The sequence below is a fragment of the Leptonychotes weddellii genome, chromosome 11 (genome assembly GCF_054177405.1).
Source record: "Leptonychotes weddellii isolate Sample4059 chromosome 11, ASM5417740v2, whole genome shotgun sequence".
Lineage (NCBI taxonomy): Eukaryota > Metazoa > Chordata > Mammalia > Carnivora > Phocidae > Leptonychotes > Leptonychotes weddellii.
The window spans coordinates 15,467,970-15,489,477 of NC_138379.1; the positions used below are offsets into that span (position 1 = coordinate 15,467,970).

The window sequence follows — 21,508 nt, forward strand, 5'->3', positions numbered from 1 at the left end:
TCCAAGGTTTCAGTTAGCCACAATCAGCTATGGTCTGGAAGCAGATGATTCTCCTTCTGATGAATCGTCAGCAGGTCAACAGTAGCCCAATGCTAGGTCACAATGCCTATGTCATTCATCTCAGCCCGGAGGCATTTTATCATCTCCGATCATTAAAAGAAGGGTGAGTACAGGGGCGCCTGGGTGGCTCGGTTGGTTGGGCGACTGCCTTCGGCTCAGGTCATGATCCTGGAGTCCCTGGATCGAGTCCCGCATCAGGCTCCCTGCTCGGCAGGGAGCCTGCTTCTCCCTCTGACCCTCCCCCCTCTCATGTGCTCTCTCTCTCTCATTCTCTGTCTCAAATAAATAAATAAAATCTTTAAAAAAAAAAAAAAAAGGGTGAGTACAGTACAATAAGATATTTTGAAAGACTAACATTCATATAATTTTTATTAGAGTATATTGTTGTAATTATTCTATTTTATTATTTTTGTTGTTACTCTCTTGTTGCACCTAATTTATAAATTAAACTTTATCATAAGATGGATATACAGCAAAAAACATAGTATGTACAGGGCTCAGTACTTACTATCCACAGTTTCAGGCATCCATGGGGGGGGGGTCTTAGAACATATCCCCCACAGATAAGGGCTGCTGTATGTTCAAAACCGTAGAGGGTGAACATTTTTAAAAGAGATAAGGGAGATACAAAAATGACCTAAAATTTCATTTTGAGAGAAACATATAATGTCTGGATTTTTATTTTTATCTTATTTTTTAAAAAAGATTTTATTTATTTACTTGACAAGAGAGAGAAAGAGGGAGAGAGAGAGAGAGCACAAGTAGGAGGAGGGGCAGAGGGAGAGGGAGAAGCAGGCTCCCCGCTGAGCAGGGAGCCCAATGTGGGGACTCGATCCCAGGACCCTGGGATCATGACCTGAGCCGAAGGCAGATGCTTAACAGACTGAGCCACCCAGGCACCCCCAAATGTCTGGATTTTTTTAAAAAATACACTAACAGGATTAATGGCAGATTAGACACTAGAGAAAAAAAAAATTAATGAATGCGAAGGCACAGCAATAGACACTCTCTAAAATGAAACACAAAAAGAAAAGAGACCCCTCCCCCAAAAAGAAAATGAAAGAAGACAACATCAGTAAGTTGAGAGACAACTTTAATCCATATGTATAGCTCAAATCCTACAAAGAGAGTGAAGGATAGAAAAAATATTTGATAGTGCCAATTTTCCCAAATATAATGAAAATTATAAGCACATAAATTTAAGCTCAGTCAACTCCAAATAAGAGAAACATGGATAAAAGTACACCAAGGGATAAAATACTCAAATTCCTTAAAACCGGTAATAAAAAGATGAATCTTAAAAGTAACCAGAGAAGAAAAAAAAATAACTGACTTACACAAGGTGGTTAAAAAAAAAAAATATATATATATATATACATATATATATATATAGGAATGACAGCAGACTTCTTGTCAAAAAGACTACAGGCCAGAACACAATGAAGCAAAGTAAAGTACTGAAAGGGGAAGAAAGAATCTGTCATTCTAAAATTTTATACCCAGAAAAAATACATTCAAAACTAAAAGTTTTTGTTCAGACTTACAAAGAGAATTCATCACTAGCAGACCAGAATTACGAGAGATATAAAAGGAAGTCTTTCAGACAGGAAAGAAAAAAATAAATTCCTGACTGAATTATGTATCCACAAAAAGGAATGAAGAGCATCAGAAATAATAATGTGTATAAATAACGAAGACTTTAAAAAACAAAAAATAAATTTAATTCTCTTTAAAATATAATTGACCATGGCAAAAATAATGTTATACAATTCATAACATATATAGAAATAAATAAAACAGTGGGGAATGGGAGTATATTGTTGTCAGGTTCTCATGCTCTACATCAAGTAGCAGTAGCCTGTGACAAGGTAAAGATAAACACTGCAAAATCTAAAGCAATCACTAAAAACAAAGAAAAAAGATGTACAGCCAATAGCCAAGGAAGGAAATACTATAGAATGATTAAAGACATGTTATTAATCCAAACATATGCAGAAAAAAAAAAAAGTGAGCAAAGAACAGATGAGATGAATAGAAAACAAAGAATAAATGGGTAGATCTTAACCCAATCCTATCAACAATAACATTAAGTGTAAATGGTCTGAGAACCCCAATTAAAAGGCAGAAGTCATCAAATTGAATTTTTTTTAAAAAGACCAAATCTATGCTGTCTACAAGAAACCCACTTTAAATATAAAGCACATATAGGTTAAAAGTAAAGACAGAAAAAAATATATACCATTCTAACACTAACCAAAAGAAAGATGAACAAAGTTGATTTCAGTGCAGAGGACATTACCAGAATAAAGAAGGTCATTTCATAATGATAAAGGAATGAATTCATCAAGAGAACATAATGCCCTTAAATGTTAATGCTATTTGTAATAATGCTATTTTTGTTAATAACAAAAAAAAATAGACACAAAGAAACAGACAATCCATAATTATAGTTGGAAATTTCAACTCCCCCCGCCACAGTAACTGATAAGAGCAAATAGAAAAATCAATGAAGATACAGGAAACTTGAACAATATCTTCTACCAACTATTTCAGATTTTATTTTATTTTTTTATTTTTATTTGTTTTTAAAGATTTTATTTATTTATTTGACAGAGACAGAGATAGTGAGAGCAGGAACACAAGCAGCAGGAGTGAGAGAGGGAGAAGCAGGCTTCCCGTCGAGGAGGGAACCTGATGTGGGACTCCATCCCAGGACCCTGGGATCATGACCTGAGCCGAAGGCAGATGCTTAATGACTGAGCCACCCAGGTGCCCCTATTTTAGATTTTAAAAAGCCTCTTCTGAGTGGCTTATAGACACTAATCAGCGGTCCCTTAAATCTGAGAAGAGAAAATTCAAGAATGACCAGACAAGGACAAAACTTCTAATGCTTTAAAATGTGCTAGAAATTTCAGAAAACTCATTCTCACAGAAATGACCAGCTCGAGCAATGACAGTAAAAAATTCAAACAGACATTTGGCTAGTAACTAATAGTTAATTTTAAATGCACTAATAAACTTTTGAAGTATTTTTAATAATTGGTAAATAAACAAAGAATTATGTAAGATATCCAAGATATACATAAAAGTCCTAATTAAGGTAAAACATTGGCCAAATTAGAACTGGTTTGACCATTTTAATTTTAAAAGTGGCTATATGTCTTCTTTCTAACATTTCATTCTTTGAACTTTTAAATTTTCTACATAGGTTTTATCAGTTAGCTGTATTATCACTGCTTCCACAAACTATTTTAAGTTATGACAGTTGGTGTCTTTATGAAAGGATGGGCTCTTCTAAACTTCAGACAATGCTGCAAATCATTGATGTTACTCTTCCTGTCCTCTGCGTAAAATTTGCAAATGTCATCTCTCGGACAAACTTGGTATCAATAAATGACTGTATTGCTCTGCACTGTCAACTTAAATATAACTTCTATGATTCTTAATTGACCCTAAGATACTATACTAATATCACAGTGAGTTAAAGAAGGAGGCATCTTAAAGAAAACCCCAATTGGGATGGCAAAGTCACTGTGATAGGGGAATCTTCTTACAATGTAATAACGGAACATAAATACATTTTAGGCTTCAGGTGAAAGTGTTAACTTATCTAAATATATGTATAAGTAAGTGTAAAATATATTCAAACCAACAAAGAAAGCTTATGAATTAAATAGTTTGAAACCAGCTGTTGAGAAGAAACTTGATCTTTGATAATATAGTCTTCTCGTAATGAGAAAGCTGTAAAAAAATTATTCTGTACCTTCAGTATCCAGCCTGGCCAACAAAGGTTCTTTATCTCCCCAAAACACTCTCACTTTCTAACAGCCTGTTAACTTTTTAAGCTTTGCTATTGACTTTTGTCATCCCTTGAATCGTTTTTTAACAAAAGTTTCTTGTTTCTAAAAAGGCTGGATTTCCTAATAATTATTGTTTCTTAAGGCTAAGTTTTTTTTTTTTTTTAGTCTCATTGTATGTATTTATTGAGATATAATTTTTTTTTTTTAAGATTTTATTTATTTATTTGACAGAGAGAGACAGCGAGAGAGGGAACACAAGCAGGGGGAGTGGGAGAGGGAGAAGCAGGCTCCTGGCTGAGCAGGGAGCCTGATGCGGGACTCGATCCCAGGACCCTGGGATCATGACCTGAGCCGAAGGCAGATGCTTAACCGACTGAGCCACCCAGGCGCCCTATTGAGATATAATTTAAAAATTGTCTCCAGCTTGGCTGAGATACAAGTGTAAGGTGTATGATGTGTTGATTTGATACATTTATATATTGCAAAATGGTTACTGCCGTGGCATTAGCTGACGCTTCGTCCTGTCACGTGATTGTTTTTTTGTGGTGTATGTTATACAATATTACAGTTCTGTGTCTTTGGATGAATTTACACATGCAGGTTCCTGCCATCCGAATTACAACATGAAACATGCCCATCGCAATAGTTTGTTGAGCGACTCTTGCCACTCAATTCCACCCCACAGGCACTTGTGGGTCTTCTTTTGTTTTTACGAAGCCCAGTTTCTGAAATGCCTCCATGTTGCGTAGATCCCGACTCTGTCTCTCGTCTGGAATCATTGCAAATCGTTACAGTAGGTGACCTTTTGTGTCTGGCTTTGCTCACTAAGTTCTTGGTGGAGATGAAGAACCCAAAGAATTAGCAGTGAAGCTTGTGGAAAGAATTTGGGATTCCGTAATGGTCCGGACATAGGGAGTAGATGTTAGGATCTCGGCAGCAGCCGAAATGGACTATTTTGTGGCCAAAAGAGTGGTCTGGGAGAGCCTTAAAATTGGAGCATATGCTGAGTTGGAAGGAAGGTATGGGGTGGTCTGTATAAAACTAGAGAAGCAGGGTGGGCACCATCGGGGGGGCTCCTGGAGCAGCATCCGTGTGTCGCATAGAAGAGCTGGTCTTGACTTCCACCCCAGTTAACTGCTGTTGTTTGGCTTTCTTGACTTTTGCTCTGTGGTTCTTGAACCAAACCTGCAGTACGGTGGGATGTATCTCCAGTTTCGAGGCCATTTCTTTCTGAAGGCTGGGAGCGGGGTATGGGTTCTTGCTGAACAAGAATTCTAAATCTGCCAGTTGTTTCTCAGTGAACATGGTTCGTTTCCTTTGTGAATGTTTCTGATCCTTTCCTTTAGGAAGGTCCCCTGCGCCTGCCATCCCATCTAGCTGGGTCCCCATGCTCTGGTCCTGTGTCAAGCTCTTAAGGCTAAGTTTTATTTGAATTACTTATATGTAATATAATGTCACTTAAACCATGACTCTAATCATTTCTTGTCTTGGGCACCTGTGACTTATGCTTATATTTTGCTATAACCACTAGTCTCCTGGCAACTCTTTATGCTACTGCCTTCACAAATTTGGCCACAATATTAAAAATAATAAAGGGGCGCCTGGGTGGCTCAGTCGTTAAGTGTCTGCCTTCAGCTCAGGTCATGATCTCAGGGTCCTGGGATCAAGCCCCGCATCAGGCTCCCTGCTCTGCGGGAGGCCTGCTTCTCCCTCTCCCACTCCCCCTGCTTGTGTTCCCTCTCTAGCTGTCTCTCTCTCTGTGTCAAAAAAATAAATAAAATCTTTAAAAAAATAATAAAAATAATAAAATTGATTAAGACAAATGTTATACCCAAACTATCATTGGTATTTCCCAGATGGCCACTAGGTAGCACTACTCAGCAGAGAGGCTATTAGGAAAAAACTAGATATGTAGTATATTTTCTATTTTAATTAGCTCAACTCTCTTATGAGAGCTGCTCTGTTTATCAAGCCCATAACATGGGCAGAGCCAAGGTGTGACTAATAATGAATATCGTTCAACATGTGTATACTTTTCAGGACAGACAGAAACATATTCACGCTCCTGTGCATAGCATGGCACACGACTATGAACAAAATGATATCTAAGATTACGGTTAATTGGTGGCAATTTTAAAACACTTTATAGAAGTCCCTGGAGCTTTATCAATGCCTTTAGTGTCCACCATAAGGCTCATGACCTGAGAAAAATCATTGACGAAATCATTAATTAGCTCTATATTATACCAAAACAGGGTATTCTGTTCTGACACTGTTAATTACTGTAATAAGTGAACCAGAGATCATCAGTCTTATTAACAGGTGGTTCCTACTTTTCCTTCATGTTTGCCAAAAGCTGGAGGCCCTTAAGCTGGACGTCAGAAAACTGAGTCTTTAGGAAGAACACATAAAGAATAATAGCCTCAGTAGATGGAGGCCTGTTTCAGTACTCTTGACCGTCACGGATGCTGCAAACAATCAACTCCCATGTCAGACTTCCTTCCCAATGTAACCTGACACTGCCACCAAGCTCAACTATGGGACAGATTATACCAGGAAACTGAGTCAGTATCTATAGAACTCTTTAATGTTTTTGACCCAAGATCCCACGGAAGAATTAATTTTGCAACTGAAGGAGATCAATGAAGGAAATTTAACAGTCGTTTTGAGAAAACATTTTTCTTTCTTCTTAATTTTTTACTCCCCCAGCCCTTTGTGGCTGGCTGTCCTTGGGCAAACCGGAATGAAGCACTCTTTGACTGGTATGTTGCTCCAACTGATCCCCCAGAAATCGAGAAAAATATTCCCTGAAAAACCTTAATATAGCTTATAAACTGTGGCTGACTGTATTTTCCAGATCCAGATTTTATTTTCCAGAAATATCTCCCTTCCCACACACTCTTTTCCAATGTTACCACATCACTCCTCCATCAAGATGTGGAGTCTATTCCTCTCACCTTGGATCTCGGCAGGCTCATGTCTGCTTTGACGAATAGAATACAGCAAAAGTAATGCTATGTGAGTTCTAGGTCACAAAAAGACATCAGCTTATGCTTCGTTGTCTTGCAACGTTCACTGTGAGGGATGACAGTTATCCTGTGAGGAGTCCAGCTACCCTGATCTGGCCATGCTAGAGACTATGCAGAGGCACTCTGGCCAACAGTCCCAGCTCTGTCCAGCTTTCCGGGCATTCCCAACCACGGCACCAGCCCTGTGAGAGAAGCCATCTTAAATCTTTTGAACCAGCCTCTCCACCAGCTGAGTATCACAGTTAGGGAACTCAGTAATGCCATGGGAAGCAAAAGAACTGTCCCCCCAGGTCCTGGCGAAACTCCTGATCAGCAGAATTTTTGAGTGCCTAACACGGTTATTATTTCACATTGATAAGTTTGGGGTAGTTGTTATGCAGCAATAGCAACTGGAACATAAACTATTAAATTGTTTAGGTAAATTTAAAGATGGAAAATGTATAGAAAATACCACACATAATATTAAAAAAAAGAAAAAGAAAAAGAAAATACAACACATATTGATTGGCCTTGTCTGCAAAACTAATCAGCAATGGTAGTCAGATGGTATACATGTCCTTACTGAGTTCTTTCACCTTACATGGCAATGTAATTATTTGCATAGGCTCAATAAGAATCTATCCTTCCTCCTACCAGGATATAATTAGATAAAACAAATTTGTAACCATGACCATGCCAGAAATGTTTCATTTAATGGTAAATCTCATTTAATTAGGCATGACAAGCCCACTAGTAAGGAACAATAATTACATTCCAATATGTAGAAACAATGCTTCACGGAAACGGTCCTGGCACCTGCTCAGTGGCTTGTGGGACCTCAGTCTCATGGGTAGTACAGAATGCCACTTTCTGGAAACATTGACAAATTTGGAGATCTTGAAGTACGAGGATACCTCTGTAATTACAGGCACCACAGGCAAAACCAGGAGAGGCAAACCAGCTGGGTTTTGGTTCCTGGTGGTTCCTTACCTTAGAATATGTGAACTGTAGGGGCAATAAAAATATTTCTGGTAACTACAGAAGTGACAGAAAAACATATAAGACTCTAGGGGCTGCATGAGGTCAACTCTCTGATCCTAACATCATGTGGTTCTAGTTTCATTAAACATGAAAGTAAAAAGGTTCACTAATACCTCGTTGTCCTTATGTAAATGAAACAGGCTAAATATAACAAGGCATCACATTAATGCTACTGAGAGTGCATCAGAAAATTGTGAAACAAACTTATTTGGTCAAATCCACATCTAACTATACAGATTTGATCAGAGGTAACGTTTGAAAAAGTGAAACTGATTTTTTTTTTTTAACCTAGCCCTATTCCTCTGTTGACTACAGACCAATAAGATTTACATTTCTTTTTTTTATTATGTTATGTTAATCACCATACATTACATCATTAGTTTTTGATGTAGTGTTCCATGATTCATTGTTTGCGTATAACACCCGGTGCTTACCTTTCTAAAAGCTTTACATTTCAAGAGATCACGGAATTACAGGGCCATCCCAGAGCTTTACACCCTGAGATAATTAACAAAAAGAGAGAAACACCCTATCTGTTTTTCTTTTATTTATTTAAGTAATCTCTACAACCCAACATGGGGCTCTGACTCAAGAGTCAGATGCTCTTGTGACTAAGCCAAATGCCCCTTGTTTTTTTTAATCAAAGACAGAAATGTGTGTTTTTTAAATCAAAGCCGATTAAAGTGAATGCAATCAGAATTACCAACTGCCATGAACAAATATGGACTGTAAATATCACCATCTCTATATTCTGTGAGCCAATAGGTTGATCTAAAAGCTAGTCTTTGCTCTGTGCTTTTTGCAAGTAAAAACTTAGCTCAGAGTTCAAAAATTATCTAGGAGTTTTTCTCTTTGACAAATCAAAATCGACAAAAATACTGAATATATTAATAGTCCTGGCTAACAAAGATAATAAAATAAGCTTATTATGTATGTGTTGACTCTCAGCTTGTATTAATTCAATGGGTGACAGGTATCCTTACAAAGAAGCAAAAATTCATCAAAGCAGTCGATCCTGAGAAGGCACTTATCCATTGTTGGCAAAACATTTAGTTCCCTATTAATTATATATAATCCTTTAAAAATTTTCCTGGAGAACTTTGATAAGTAGGTTGTCCTCCACACTCACAAGAAATTGCTTCTAAAGAAACAGAATCCCCAAGTTTACATAACGACAGTGGAGAGTCAGAAGGTGACAGGAGCCCAGAAGAGTCCTTGTTTTTTCTCAGTTGGCATGTGGTTTCTTTTTCAATCCCCTCCTTTCCTCTTTCCTTCTTTCAGTCACGTAGGAAAGAAGGAGGGATGAGTTTAACTTCCTGGAGTGAATGTAAGAGCTGGATTAGAAAAGACAAGTTAGCCTAGTTAAACTAACTTGCCTGACTTCTGTTTCTTGACACAAGTCTGACTGATACAGAAATTGATATCAGGAGTGGGATCCCCAAAAACAGACCTCAGAGGACTTTGATATTGGTTTGATTTGATCCATAATGCAGTTGCATCACCATTAATCAAATTAATGCTGGCTGCTGATTATAATAAAGTATCCACTGAAGAAGTACCTTAAGGGACCAAGTGGCTGTCACATTTGAGTTGGGCAGAAATGATGAATACAAAGATTGTGGTATGGCATGGCTTCTTCTGAACACACTGGAGCATTTACAGAAAGAAAATGACAAGCTTGGGTCTTTAAAATTGCAGCTCCCATTTATGAACAGAGAACTTCTATGGCAGCCCTAATAAAAACCTCTATATGTTTTATAGCCACAGGGCTCCCCTTGCTAACATCAGATTTAACTGTGCCAGGTGCAGAATTACAATGTGTAAACTGAACTCCACAGACTCACCATGTCTCATGTATGAAAGTGAAAACACTGAATGAGACTTGGGATGGGGATATCTGCGTGGACTCAACTGATGCCAAGGATCTTGAACCCCTGAGCTATTCTGAGCCTCCTTTGCCAGTGCAAAGAGAAATAGCCTGCTCTCCTATGTCAGAAGAGATTAGCTTTCCCTGGATTGAAGAACCTGCATAACCTCATGATAACTCTAAGGGCAATTGCAAGAGAATTCCTCTTCTCCTCAAGACCCAATGAGACCATCCCTTACTGCTACTCATAACACGGTAAGATCACAGCATTCTTTGAGGAACAAGTATAAAGTCAGATCCATAAGATAATAACTGACACACAAAAATAGTTGCAAAAGTTTGCTAATTTGTATTGGCAGATACCTAGGAAACCTGTATGAGAATGATTCTAAGAGTGTTAGGCCAAGGAAAACATAATACAATACCAGACTGGGATAGTTTTTAAAATATGAATCACTTACCAGAGATTTAGCTTATACAACTGGAAGGGGCTCTAAGATTTAGTTAACTTGGTTGGCTGACTGCAACTTGGACTCCATGACGGCCCTCCATTTAGTAAGTTTGGGAGGAAACAACTTCCCTGGCGTGATGCAGAGGCAGGGATTCAAAGGCTCATTTAGAAATGCTGGAGTGGATTTATCTTGTGCAACCTGCACACACAACGCCTCCACCACTACACCCCCTAAGAGGGCCCAGTGGATACTCTCATCACCTAAGGCTCCAGCTGCTAACTGGAGTGCCATTATGTGGGCAAGAGGTTATTAGTCTGGCCCTTTAACACCCTGTCAGTCATAAAATTCACCACCTTGCTACAAAATGAGAACTTCTCCATGTTCTCTCCTTGTTTGTTTCTTTCATGGCACTATTACAAACTGCAATTATTTATTTGTCTGATTTGCTTTGTTTTGTTTTTTGCTTTTCTACCTGTTTTTTTTCTCTGTCTCCTCCACTAGCGTGTAAGTTCCATGAAAGCAAGGAGTGCCTCTGTCATGCTCACCACTGTATGCGGACTATCTAGGACAGGACCTGGTGCACAGGCATTTAATAAAGATGTGCTGAAGGCAGAAACAGAGTTAGTCTGTCTCTGTCAACATTAAATTCTGGTCCTTCCTTCTCCTGGAATAGATATGTTCATGAAAACACTATCCTGCCAAAGAGATGATTTACGTCTGAGCTGAAAACCTGTACAGATGTATGTAATCTCCTCTTTGTATTTCTTCAGCTTAGAACTGATGACCTGGTCTGCTGATACCACCTTTCTCATTAAATTTATATGATGCCCAGGAAAACATAATAAAGGTCAATTCAGTGCATCACTATCTGTCCCTTCATGAAAATGTTTGAACAGAATCCCGTCTTTATCCAGAATGGCATCTCTGCCCACAGTCACATGTCACCTCCTATCACAAGTGAATAAATTCTCAAATATCATTAAAGTATACTTCTGGCTTGTTGAGCAATTTTTGGTACAGGCTGGAGCACTTTCTAAAAGACTGTCATGAGGTAGCTTTTACTTGTCTTGGGATCAAGATGGTGGTTTGTTCAGATCACAGCATTTCAAAATTCAACATTCCATTTCATCAAAGGTTCTATTTTTCACCTATGAACCTTTACTTCCAGCAACTAGTAAATGCTTTCATTAACAGCCAATTTTATCTACACATGCACAAACCCAACATATATATATTATATCAGTTATACACAGAGTAAGAGTTAATTATACACATGAGCACAAGTAACTAAGAAAGAAACAGTGTTAAGATCCAGGCAAACATACGAAGTTCAACTACTATCTAAATTAACTGCCTCAGGCTCATTAGTGCCATGGTTTCATTCAAATTCCCACCTTAGCCAAACTGCAAAATACTGTATGTCTTGGACCTTCAGGGTTGTGTTTACATAATTCAAAACTTGAAAGTTAAAATCCTTAAATGCCAAAGATGTAAAGATCTATGACAGCAACAGGGTTTAAGAAAAAAAAAAAAGATTTAGCATACTTAATATTAGTATCTATAAGGATCTGTTTTTTACATAAAGATTAAGTGCATTTATATGTAATCTGTCCAGAAGAACCAGTTACGGCCTGGAAAGAAACAATAACAAAAATATATACCTCACAAGGATGTCTGAAAGATAAAAGAGGATAATACATCTGAGGGAATAAATAAATAATAAAGCACCATATAAATGTTAATAGTAGGTAGTAATGTTAATAATAAAATATAGTATGTGGTATGCCTTCAGCTTACACAATGTTATATATCAATTGAGATATCTCAATAACGCTGAAAAAAAATACAGTAGAAATCCTCTCTCCTCTGAAAGAATTGGAGCAGTTTATTAGTTGGCTACTCATAGAAGTTAAAGCAGGAATCCTAGAAAATGACAAATACACATTGTAACCATTTTATTTAATTTAAACCTTACATAAGTGTAATTCATTCACCAGTTCTCTGGGTAGGACCCCTGCCTTACATTTGAGTTTAGATCTGCGGACCGGTATTCCAGACTTTCCTGTCTCACCCGTGCCCATAATGCATCATTTATGATCGCAGATCTAGTTCTTTTAAAGTGCAGCGAAAATTTCAACATACACAAAACAATCGGAGAGCAAATTTCTTACTTTTTATCATTTTTTCCAATTATTTTACATTTGTCTTGTTCACCGCTAATTTGACAGTCAATTTCTGAAAGAACTTGCTTTTCTCACTTTTTTCAGAGCATTCAAATTCGTTTTTGTAGAAATAACTCCCCCTTTTTACACAAATACCGCATCAGTGTGTGGAATATTAAATAATAAATGCACTCAGCATAACTTTGGGAACAAACATAGCTGACTCTTAAAGCCAATAAGTTGACTTGGGGGGGTAAAAGCACAAAAGCGTCACACTGAGAACCTGACCAGCCGCCAACAGTCAGCATGCTGGGAACAGCAGTTAGTGTGTTCTACCAAGGAAATGGACAGCACTGCTTTATCCATCAGGTTGGTTAATTAGACATGAGTTAAGAATCTTTGCTATATAGTAATTCAGGTCTCAAGCATAGCTGCCTAAGAAGAAAGCTCAAAAGATTCCCTCTCGTATGTAGATAGACTGCCTTCTGTATTTTTCTTCAATTATATATGATTACATTTAGAGGCAATGATGTCAAAGAGTGAAAAGAAAATGCAAGAATACTGAAATAAAGCAACAGAAAAGGAATTCAGGTGTTTAAGTAGAACATGATAAAATAATCAGAGAATCTGGCTCCTAACAACAACTAAGTGAGTCAGGAAAAGACACTTTAAGGAAATTTTAACAGTCCCATATTAATTTGAAAAAAAAATGATGATCCATTTTAAAGCATCCCTTTTAATAACATAAGAAGCTTTCTGAACTATAAAGAAATACGTCAGTGCTAGATACCTACTTGAAAACATTCAGCTTAGATTAGCTGTATTCCTTTCATAAATATGAAAGAAGAGGGTGTGTGAAAAACTTACTTATTTCACTGGAAACTTGATTCAGTTTATCCTGTGATCTGCTGATAAGGACAACCTTCATTCCATGTTTCGCTAACTGAAACAATAAAGAACACCAAGCAGTTGAACCACACCTGTACATTTCATTTAAAAACAGAAATCAGATATATTCTCATTTTAAGAAAACCTGATAATATGGTAAACCCAACTAAAAAAACCAATAAACCTAAGTTATAATGAATGGGCAATCCAAAATGAAGACTTTACAAAAGGATTCCCCCAAAGGGCTATCTTTCTGAATCAAGTTAGTATATAAATGTCAAAGGGTCTCAGAAGGAGTAAAACTTCTATTTTCATTTTGTACCCATCTACACTGCTTTAGTTTTTAAAATCATAAGTACTGGGGCATCTGGGTGGCGTAGCTGGTTAAGTGTCTAACTTGGTTTCAGCTCAGGTCGTGATCTTAGGGTCATGAGATTGAGCCCTGCATGCAGAGTCTGCTTGAGTTTGTCTCTTTTTCTTCCTCTGCCCCTCCCATTCATGATCGCACTCTTTCTCTAAAATAATCTTTCATAAATAAAGAAATAAAATCGTAAGTATCTATTACTTCTATAATTTAAAAGTCAGCTTTAAAAAATATTTTGTTTTGGACTGGATACATAAAGACTGAACGACTGGCAACAAGGAAGATTTAAAAAGATCCTCTGTTGGAAATGACGAATGAGAAATCCAGTGGATCTGCCAAGATTGTCATCACAACTGGGCAGTATCATAAGCTGCGGTGCTTCAGCGGAACCAGAGGGCAGGGAAGCTTGCCTTAAAGAAGTACTACCAATGCTCCTGCTTTGTACAATGGCCCTCAAACTACATGGTCCCTATGCTTTCATGACGTTGCCCTTTGCCCATGTCCATCAATATCTTTTTGTCAATTATAGTCTTATTAACAAAATGATGCCATGGACTAGCCTGGAAATAAAACTATTCCATAATAATACAGCCACCTTTTGGAAAATAGTTCAAAACAACTGACTTTAAAACTAAGGACTGTCCATAATTACACAATATAAAATAAAACTATGCTACATTTTCCCCAATTCCAATTTACTGGGAAAGTTTTATACTCATTTTTGCACAAAAATTTATTTTAAAATTGTCTTTGAGCAAGCGTGGTGTTTCTGATTAGAAATAAAGTATATCTATTGTACTATATAACACTGTATTTCTTTTAAACTTCAACAATCAAAGCAACTATAAGAGATAATCCTGTATTTGTTCTTTTATTTTTATACAAAAAAAAAAAAGATCTTGAAAATTACCTACCTCTTCTGCATATGATTTTCCAATTCCATCAGTACCACCTGTGACAACTGAGAAAAGAAAAAAACAGTTTAGGTTAAGAGCTGCAATGAAGAACCAAGCATAGTTAGGACCCACCAGTTATACACCAGAGGACCTGTGTAATACTTTGATGTAAAAGATGAAGCAACACTAGTGATTGAAATTTAAGATGGAATACCCACCACAGTGGCTAAAATTTAAAAGACTGCAATACCAAGTCTTGACAAGGTTATGGAGCAACTGGAACTTTCATACATTGCTGGTGGCACTGTAAATTGATACAATCATTTTGAAAAAAAGCTATTTGGCATTATGTCCAGAACTAAACATATGCCTACCCTGTGACCTAGCAATTCCCAAGAGGTATGAACGCATCATGTCTATCAAAAGAATGTTCATGGTAGCTTTATTTATGTGTAATAGGTAAACATGCCCAAACATTGATCTACAAGAGAATAAGTAAACAGAGGTATGTTCATATAATGGAATACTAAATAGCAATAAAAAAGAACTACCGATATATTCAAAACATGGACAAATCTCCCAGACATTATGCTGAGTGAAAAAAGCCTGACACAAAAGCATCCAAGTTGTTATGATTCCATCCATGAAGGCCAAAAAAAAAAAGGGTAAAACTAATCTACGATGACAGAAATCAGAATATTGATTACCTGTGGGTGAGGGGGTAGATGACAAGGAAGGAACATTAAGGGACCTCTGGGGTAGAGGATGTATATCCTGTATCTTGATTTGGGTGCGTAAGTATGTAAAAATTCACTTTAAAAATGCATATTTAAGTATATATCTGTTATACCTTAATGAACTTAATTTTTCAAAATTATGGGCAATAAAAAAATTGAGTAAGATTGATTTCTTCTATGGGAAAGTGCATTTCTCTTACAAGCTCAAAAACCTTTTTTTTTTTTTTTTTTTTAAGATTTTATTTATTTATTTGGGGGCGCCTCGTTGGCTCAGATGGTTAAAAGTCTGCCTTCGGCTCAGGTCATGATCCCAGAGTCCTGAGATTGAGTCCTGCATTGGGCTCCCTGCTTGGTGGGGAGCCTGCTTCTCCCTCTCCCTCTACTGTTCCCCCTGCTAGTGCTCTCTTGCTCTGTCAAATAAATAAGATCTTAAAAAAAATAAAAAAAGATTTTACTTATTTGAGAGAGAGAGAGCGAGAGAGAGCACAGAGGGAGAGGGAGAAGCAGACTTGCCACTGAGTGGAGAACCTGAAGCGGTGCTTGATCCCAGGACCCTGGGATCATGACCGGAGCCAAAGCAGACACTTAACCAACTGAGCCACCCAGGCCCCCCTCAAAAACCTTATGTAGCAGAAACATTTGAAAATTATAATGGGTCAGGCTTCATCATGGTATCTTATCTCTGAAATACTGTAATGATGCTTGTTACAAATTCAGAGCATAGCCATTTCCTCCAAATTGTTAGGGATGTGCCTCAAACTTCTCTATGAGATTTTCCAAACCATTTACAAATTATGGAAAACAAGTTATGGAGTAAAGTAGGATTTTCTTATATTTGTCCTAAAAACACTTTTTCAAATTACCAAAGGGCAAACATATCAAAAAATAAAAACAGTATAACAAACCCAAATGTACCCATGACCCAGCTTCGAAGACTATCAACTTGATTTTAACTAATCTTGCTTCAACTACACCTCCACCCACTTCCTCCCATCTCAGATTATTTAAGTAAATCAATAACATCATATGACTTCATAAGAATTTCAGTATATGTTATTTAAAATAACCACAATACCATTATCCTGATTCCTAAACTGGAAATCATAAATCCTAATTATCTAATACCAAATCAAACATCAATTATCTAATCAGTATGTAAATTTTCACAAGTGTTTCAGAAAACTTCTAGTAATTTGGTCAAATCAGGATTAAATAACTTCCATACTTAAAATTGGTTAATGTCTATTAAATCTCTTTTAATCTATAGGTCTATCTATCCATCTACCCTTCTATATCTATTTATTCAACCTCCATCTCTCTCTCCTCCCCTTTACTCCTTCTCCCTCCCTTCCTCCCCCCACCCCCAACTTCCCTACTAGTTGTTGAAGAGATTGGGTCCTATTACTTTCCCAGCCTGGCATTTGCTGATTACATTCCCCTGATGTCATGTAACATGTTCTTCTGTCCCCTAGTGGTTACCTATCAATGCTTGATCAAATTCAAGTTTGATTTTTTTGGTAAGAATACTTCAAAAGTGATAATGCATATTTACATCAGGAGGCTCATGTCTGGTTATCTTTCTTTCTTGTTTTATTAGCAGGCATTGATCACCACTGAGATACAGAATTTCATTAGAGGTTGCAAAACTGATCTTTGTGTTTTTTACAGTTTTGGGGGGTGGGAGAGAGAGTGAGTGTGCACTGGGGAGGAGGGGCAAAGGGAGAGGGAGAGAGAATCTTAAGCAGGCTCCATGCTCAGCTCTGAGCCCAACAAGGGGCTTGATCTCTCGACCCTGAGATCATGACCCGAGCTGAAACCAAGAATTAGATGCTCAACCAACAAAGCCATGCAGGCGCACCCCCTCTTATATTTTCATCCTTGTTCTAAATCCTGTGCTCACACTGTTATCTCCTGCTTCATCAATTTTTATTACTTATTATAATTGATGGAACACCCACTCCTCTTTATCTTCCACCTCCTTCCAATGAAATTGTATCACAAGACTCTGTCAATACTCAGTGTGTACATTATTAAAATAATGCAACTCAATTCTGACACTAACCATAGGACATGGGCCCCAGCAAAACTGCCCACACTTCGGGTATCAGTTGCAAGTTCAGAGATCCCGACAGGCACCCACACTCTGACTGACTACAAAATTCAGGGTTCCCACAATTCCTCGGGTTCAGCAATTCACTAAACAAGTCACAGGACTTGGGACAACTTAACGATTTGTGATTACAGTTTTTAAATAAAGGTTACAAATCAGGACCAACCAAATGAATAGTCACATGGGGCAAGGTCTAGGAGGGTCCTAAATGCAGAGCTTCTGTGCCCTCTCTGAATCAGAGCACTTCACCCTCACAGCACACCAATGTGTTCACCAACTAGGAAGCCACATCAAGCTTCAACGTCCAGAATTTGTAATGGGCTTCATTACAAAGGCATGGTTGACTGCATCACTGACCATGTCACTGAACTCAACCTCCAACCCCCCTTCCCTCCCAGAGGTTGGAAGGTTGAGCTGCTATCACATGGCTCAGACCTTCAATCTTCTAATCACATGGTTGGTTTTTACGGCATGACCATCCCCCATCTTGAAGCTATCCAGAGTCCCACCATGAGTCCTCTCATTGGCATAAAGTATCAGGGCCTGCCATGAATAATAAAGACAATCCTATCATTCAGGAAATTCCAAGGAGTTAGATTCTCCCCACCAGAAACCAGGGATGAAGGCCAAATTCTTTATTATACAACAATTACTGTGGCTAGGTAAATATATTATTCACTACTGAACCAAGTAATATAGTATAATTACATTTCCTTTCTTGGTCAACATTTTTCTTTTCCTGTGGTTCAAATTGCCTTTTTCTTCCATTTGCATAGTTTTCTTTTTAAATCTTCTCCCAGGTGCTCCTGAGTGGCTCAGTCGTTAAGCGTCTGTCTTTGGCCCAGGTCATGATCCTGGGGTCCTGGGATCGAGCCCTACATCGGGCTCCGTGCTCAGCGGGAAGCCTGCTTCTCCCTTTCACACTCCCCCTGTTTGTGTTCCCTCTCTCGCTGTGTCTCTCTCTGTCAAATAAATAAAATCTTAAAAAAATAAAATAAAATAAAAATAAATCTCCCATTCCCTAACAGCCTCTCAGTACAATTTTCCACACAACCAATCCCATGAATTTTTTTTCCTTTGTTTTTCCATAGAGATTACTTTCCCAGAGCCCTCCAGCTTTTATCCTGTTCCTCCTTGGAATGGCTACTCTGCTGCACAGCTGTTGTTCTAGAACATAACCTTGGGAATTCCCTTGGCCTCTCTCTCCTGTGTTGAAGCTCTTATTTCTAGATCTTGTTCTAGTTCCTTATTAGGGAGCACATCCACCAGTAGCTTTCCAAGGATAGATGCATGAAGACACATTTTTGTAAACGTATTTTTTAAATAAACTTTTTATTTTAGAACAGTTTTTTAGACTTACCAAAAACTGTGAAGATAATACAGGGAGATCTCTGTATTTCAAGTCAGTTTTTCCTACTGCTAACATCTTACGTTTGTCACAATTCATGAACAAATATTGGTAGATTATAGAAGTCCCCTCTTTTCCATGGGGGATACATTCCAAGACCCCCAACGATGCCTGAAACTATGGATAGTACCACACCTTATATATACTATGGTTTTTCCTAGACATACATACCTATGATAAAGTTCAATTTGTTAGGCATAGTAAGAGATTAACAACATTAATAATAAAATAGAACAATTCTAATGTACTATAATAAAAGTTATGTGAATATGGTCTCTCACGCAAAACCTTATTGTACTATACTCAGCCTTCTTCTTGTGATGATGTGAGATAAAATGTCCACATGATGAGCTGAACTGAGATGAATGATGTAGGCATTATGATATAGGCTACTATTTACCTTCTAACAAGATGTCAGAAGGAGGATCATCTGCTTCTGGATCACAGTTCACTGCAGGTAACTGAAACTGCAGAGAGCAAAACCTCAGATAAGAGGGGGTTCTACTGTACTATCAACAAAAGTCCGTATCTTTTTCATATTTTCTTGTTACTGAATGTCCTTCTGTTCTATGATGACATCCAGAATATCCTATTAAATTCATGTGACAGCTTAAGAGAAACTTTTTTTGACAACTTAAGAGAAAACTTTTTGATTGTGTATGTCTTTTTTTTAGAACGTCTATATTCTAACCTCGTACATAATATTTTAACTGGGTATAAAATTCTAAGCAGGAAATCATTTTTTTCTTTTTTTTTATTATGTTAATCACCATACATTACATCATTAGTTTTTGATGTAGTGTTCCATGATTCATTGCAGGAAATCATTTTTAACAACAAAAAAAAAACTGAAGACAACTCTCCATTGTCTTCCAGCACCAATACTGCTCAAAAAGTGTTTCACCATTCTGAGTTCAGACCATTTTATAAGTGACCTGCTTTTTGGTCACTGGAGCTTTTAGGATTATCATTTAATCTTCAGCACTCAGTCACGATAATATACCTTTCAGTGGGTGTTTTCCCATTCATTGGTGCTAGGCACTGATGGGCCTTAAAATCCATGATCTTCAATTCTGGCAGTTTTCTTATATTGATTCATTGAAAATTTCTTCCCCACACTTTTCTCTTTCTGCAATTCTTATTAATCAGAATTTAGATATAACAGTTTCTCTATTAATCATACTTTTCTTTTTGTTCTACTTTCCTGGAAATTTCAACTTTATCTTCCAAACTTTCTATTGACTTTTAAATTTTAGGTTGTCAAATTTTTAATTTTGAAGAGCTCTCCTTTATTCTGATTGCTCTTGCCCCCCTTTTTTTTTAAAGGAACATCTTGTTCTTATTATAGACCTATTATCTTCTCTTATCTCTGAGGATATAATTAGACTTTATTTATATACAGTTGGCCGTTGAACAACAGGGGCTTGAACTGCATGGGTCCACTTATACACAGATTTTATAAATACAGTACAGTACTGTAAATGTATTTTCCTTTCCTTATGATTTTCTTAATAAGCTTTTCTTTTCTCTGGGTGTAAGAATACAGTCAGCTAATCCATAAAATATAAAATATATGTTAACCAACTGCTGTTAGTAGGGCTTCCAGTCAGCAGTAGGTTATTTGTAGTTAAGTTTTCAGGGAGTCAAAAGTTACACGCAGGCTTTCGACAGCACAGGGCCCCTAATCCCCACATTGTTCAAGGGTCAACCATATTTATATTTTCTTCTTATATTCTGTTTCCTCTACATTCCTTTTGACTACTTTGGTCTGTCTCATCTTGGAAGCATTAATATGGCAACTAGTGTGCATATGTGGGGTGATTACATTGTGAGCCTTGCTCTAGGGTAATCAGTGAGTAAACCAGCTTTTTTATTAGAGATTCCACAAAAGGATCTTTTCTTTGAGACCCTTGAGTATTTCTTAAGAAGCATTTCTCAATTTCAATCTTCTGGCTGCTGGGTAAGTGAACAGCTATTAGTTTGCAGACTTTTTATTCAACCCCTGCTCTCAGCTGGGTGTCTCACCTCTGCCTTCTTCTGTGCCCAATTTCCCTGAGTCTCAAGCACATCTGGCTCAGTGGCCTTCCCTACCCTTGTCTTTTGAAGTACCTGACACTTCTAGTTGTGCTTTTCTGGGATCCAAAAGCAAATCTTTGTGCTTTCTAATGGTGGATTGTCTGTGAGCACTCTGGTGTCTGCTCTGTGAAAGCAGGTACCACTCTTCCACCTACATTTGCTGTTACTGGGGAATGAGGGATTTCAGAAGTTCCCTAGTCTCATCAAACTGGAGCTTTCTGTTTCTCATTCTCCTAATTTTTAGAGAGGATTTCCAAAAAATAAAAGGCTAGAAATGCAGTTATTTGGTCATTTTAAAACTGGGAAGTTCCCCAAGTTTCCTCTGAAACATATTATACTAAAGTAAACTAACTTTAGTTGAGAATGAGATACTAAACACAATTCTCAAAAAAAATTGACTTTATACTCCCAGCAGGAACATTTTTTCCTATCATCTCCTAGTATTAACTATCAAATTTAAATCAAATTAACAGTTTTTAGAAACTATTATGTGCACAACTTTGGAGACTACAACAATGTATAAGATCCATTCTGGATATTAGTTGTTCTATAAATCACCCATTCCATGGTTAGGACTTTAAATATTAAGCAGAAACAATATGACTTTCAACAGATATAAATATTAAAAATTTAGCCTGA

General features: G+C 37.4%; 1 protein-coding gene across 3 annotated transcripts in view; it reads right to left on the bottom strand.

The window, feature by feature from the left end:
• The window catches only part of HSD17B12 (hydroxysteroid 17-beta dehydrogenase 12), a 225,367-nt gene that overhangs the window by 152,032 nt on the left and 51,827 nt on the right, over positions 1 to 21,508 (bottom strand). For all 3 annotated transcript variants that reach the window (XM_081798289.1, XM_081798288.1, XM_081798287.1), the window contains exons 2-3: positions 14,557 to 14,603; positions 13,258 to 13,333 (exon numbers count right to left, since the gene is read on the bottom strand). In XM_081798289.1, the coding sequence (XP_081654415.1) occupies positions 13,258 to 13,333; positions 14,557 to 14,603 (123 nt within the window). The remainder of the gene's footprint in view (positions 1 to 13,257; positions 13,334 to 14,556; positions 14,604 to 21,508) is intronic.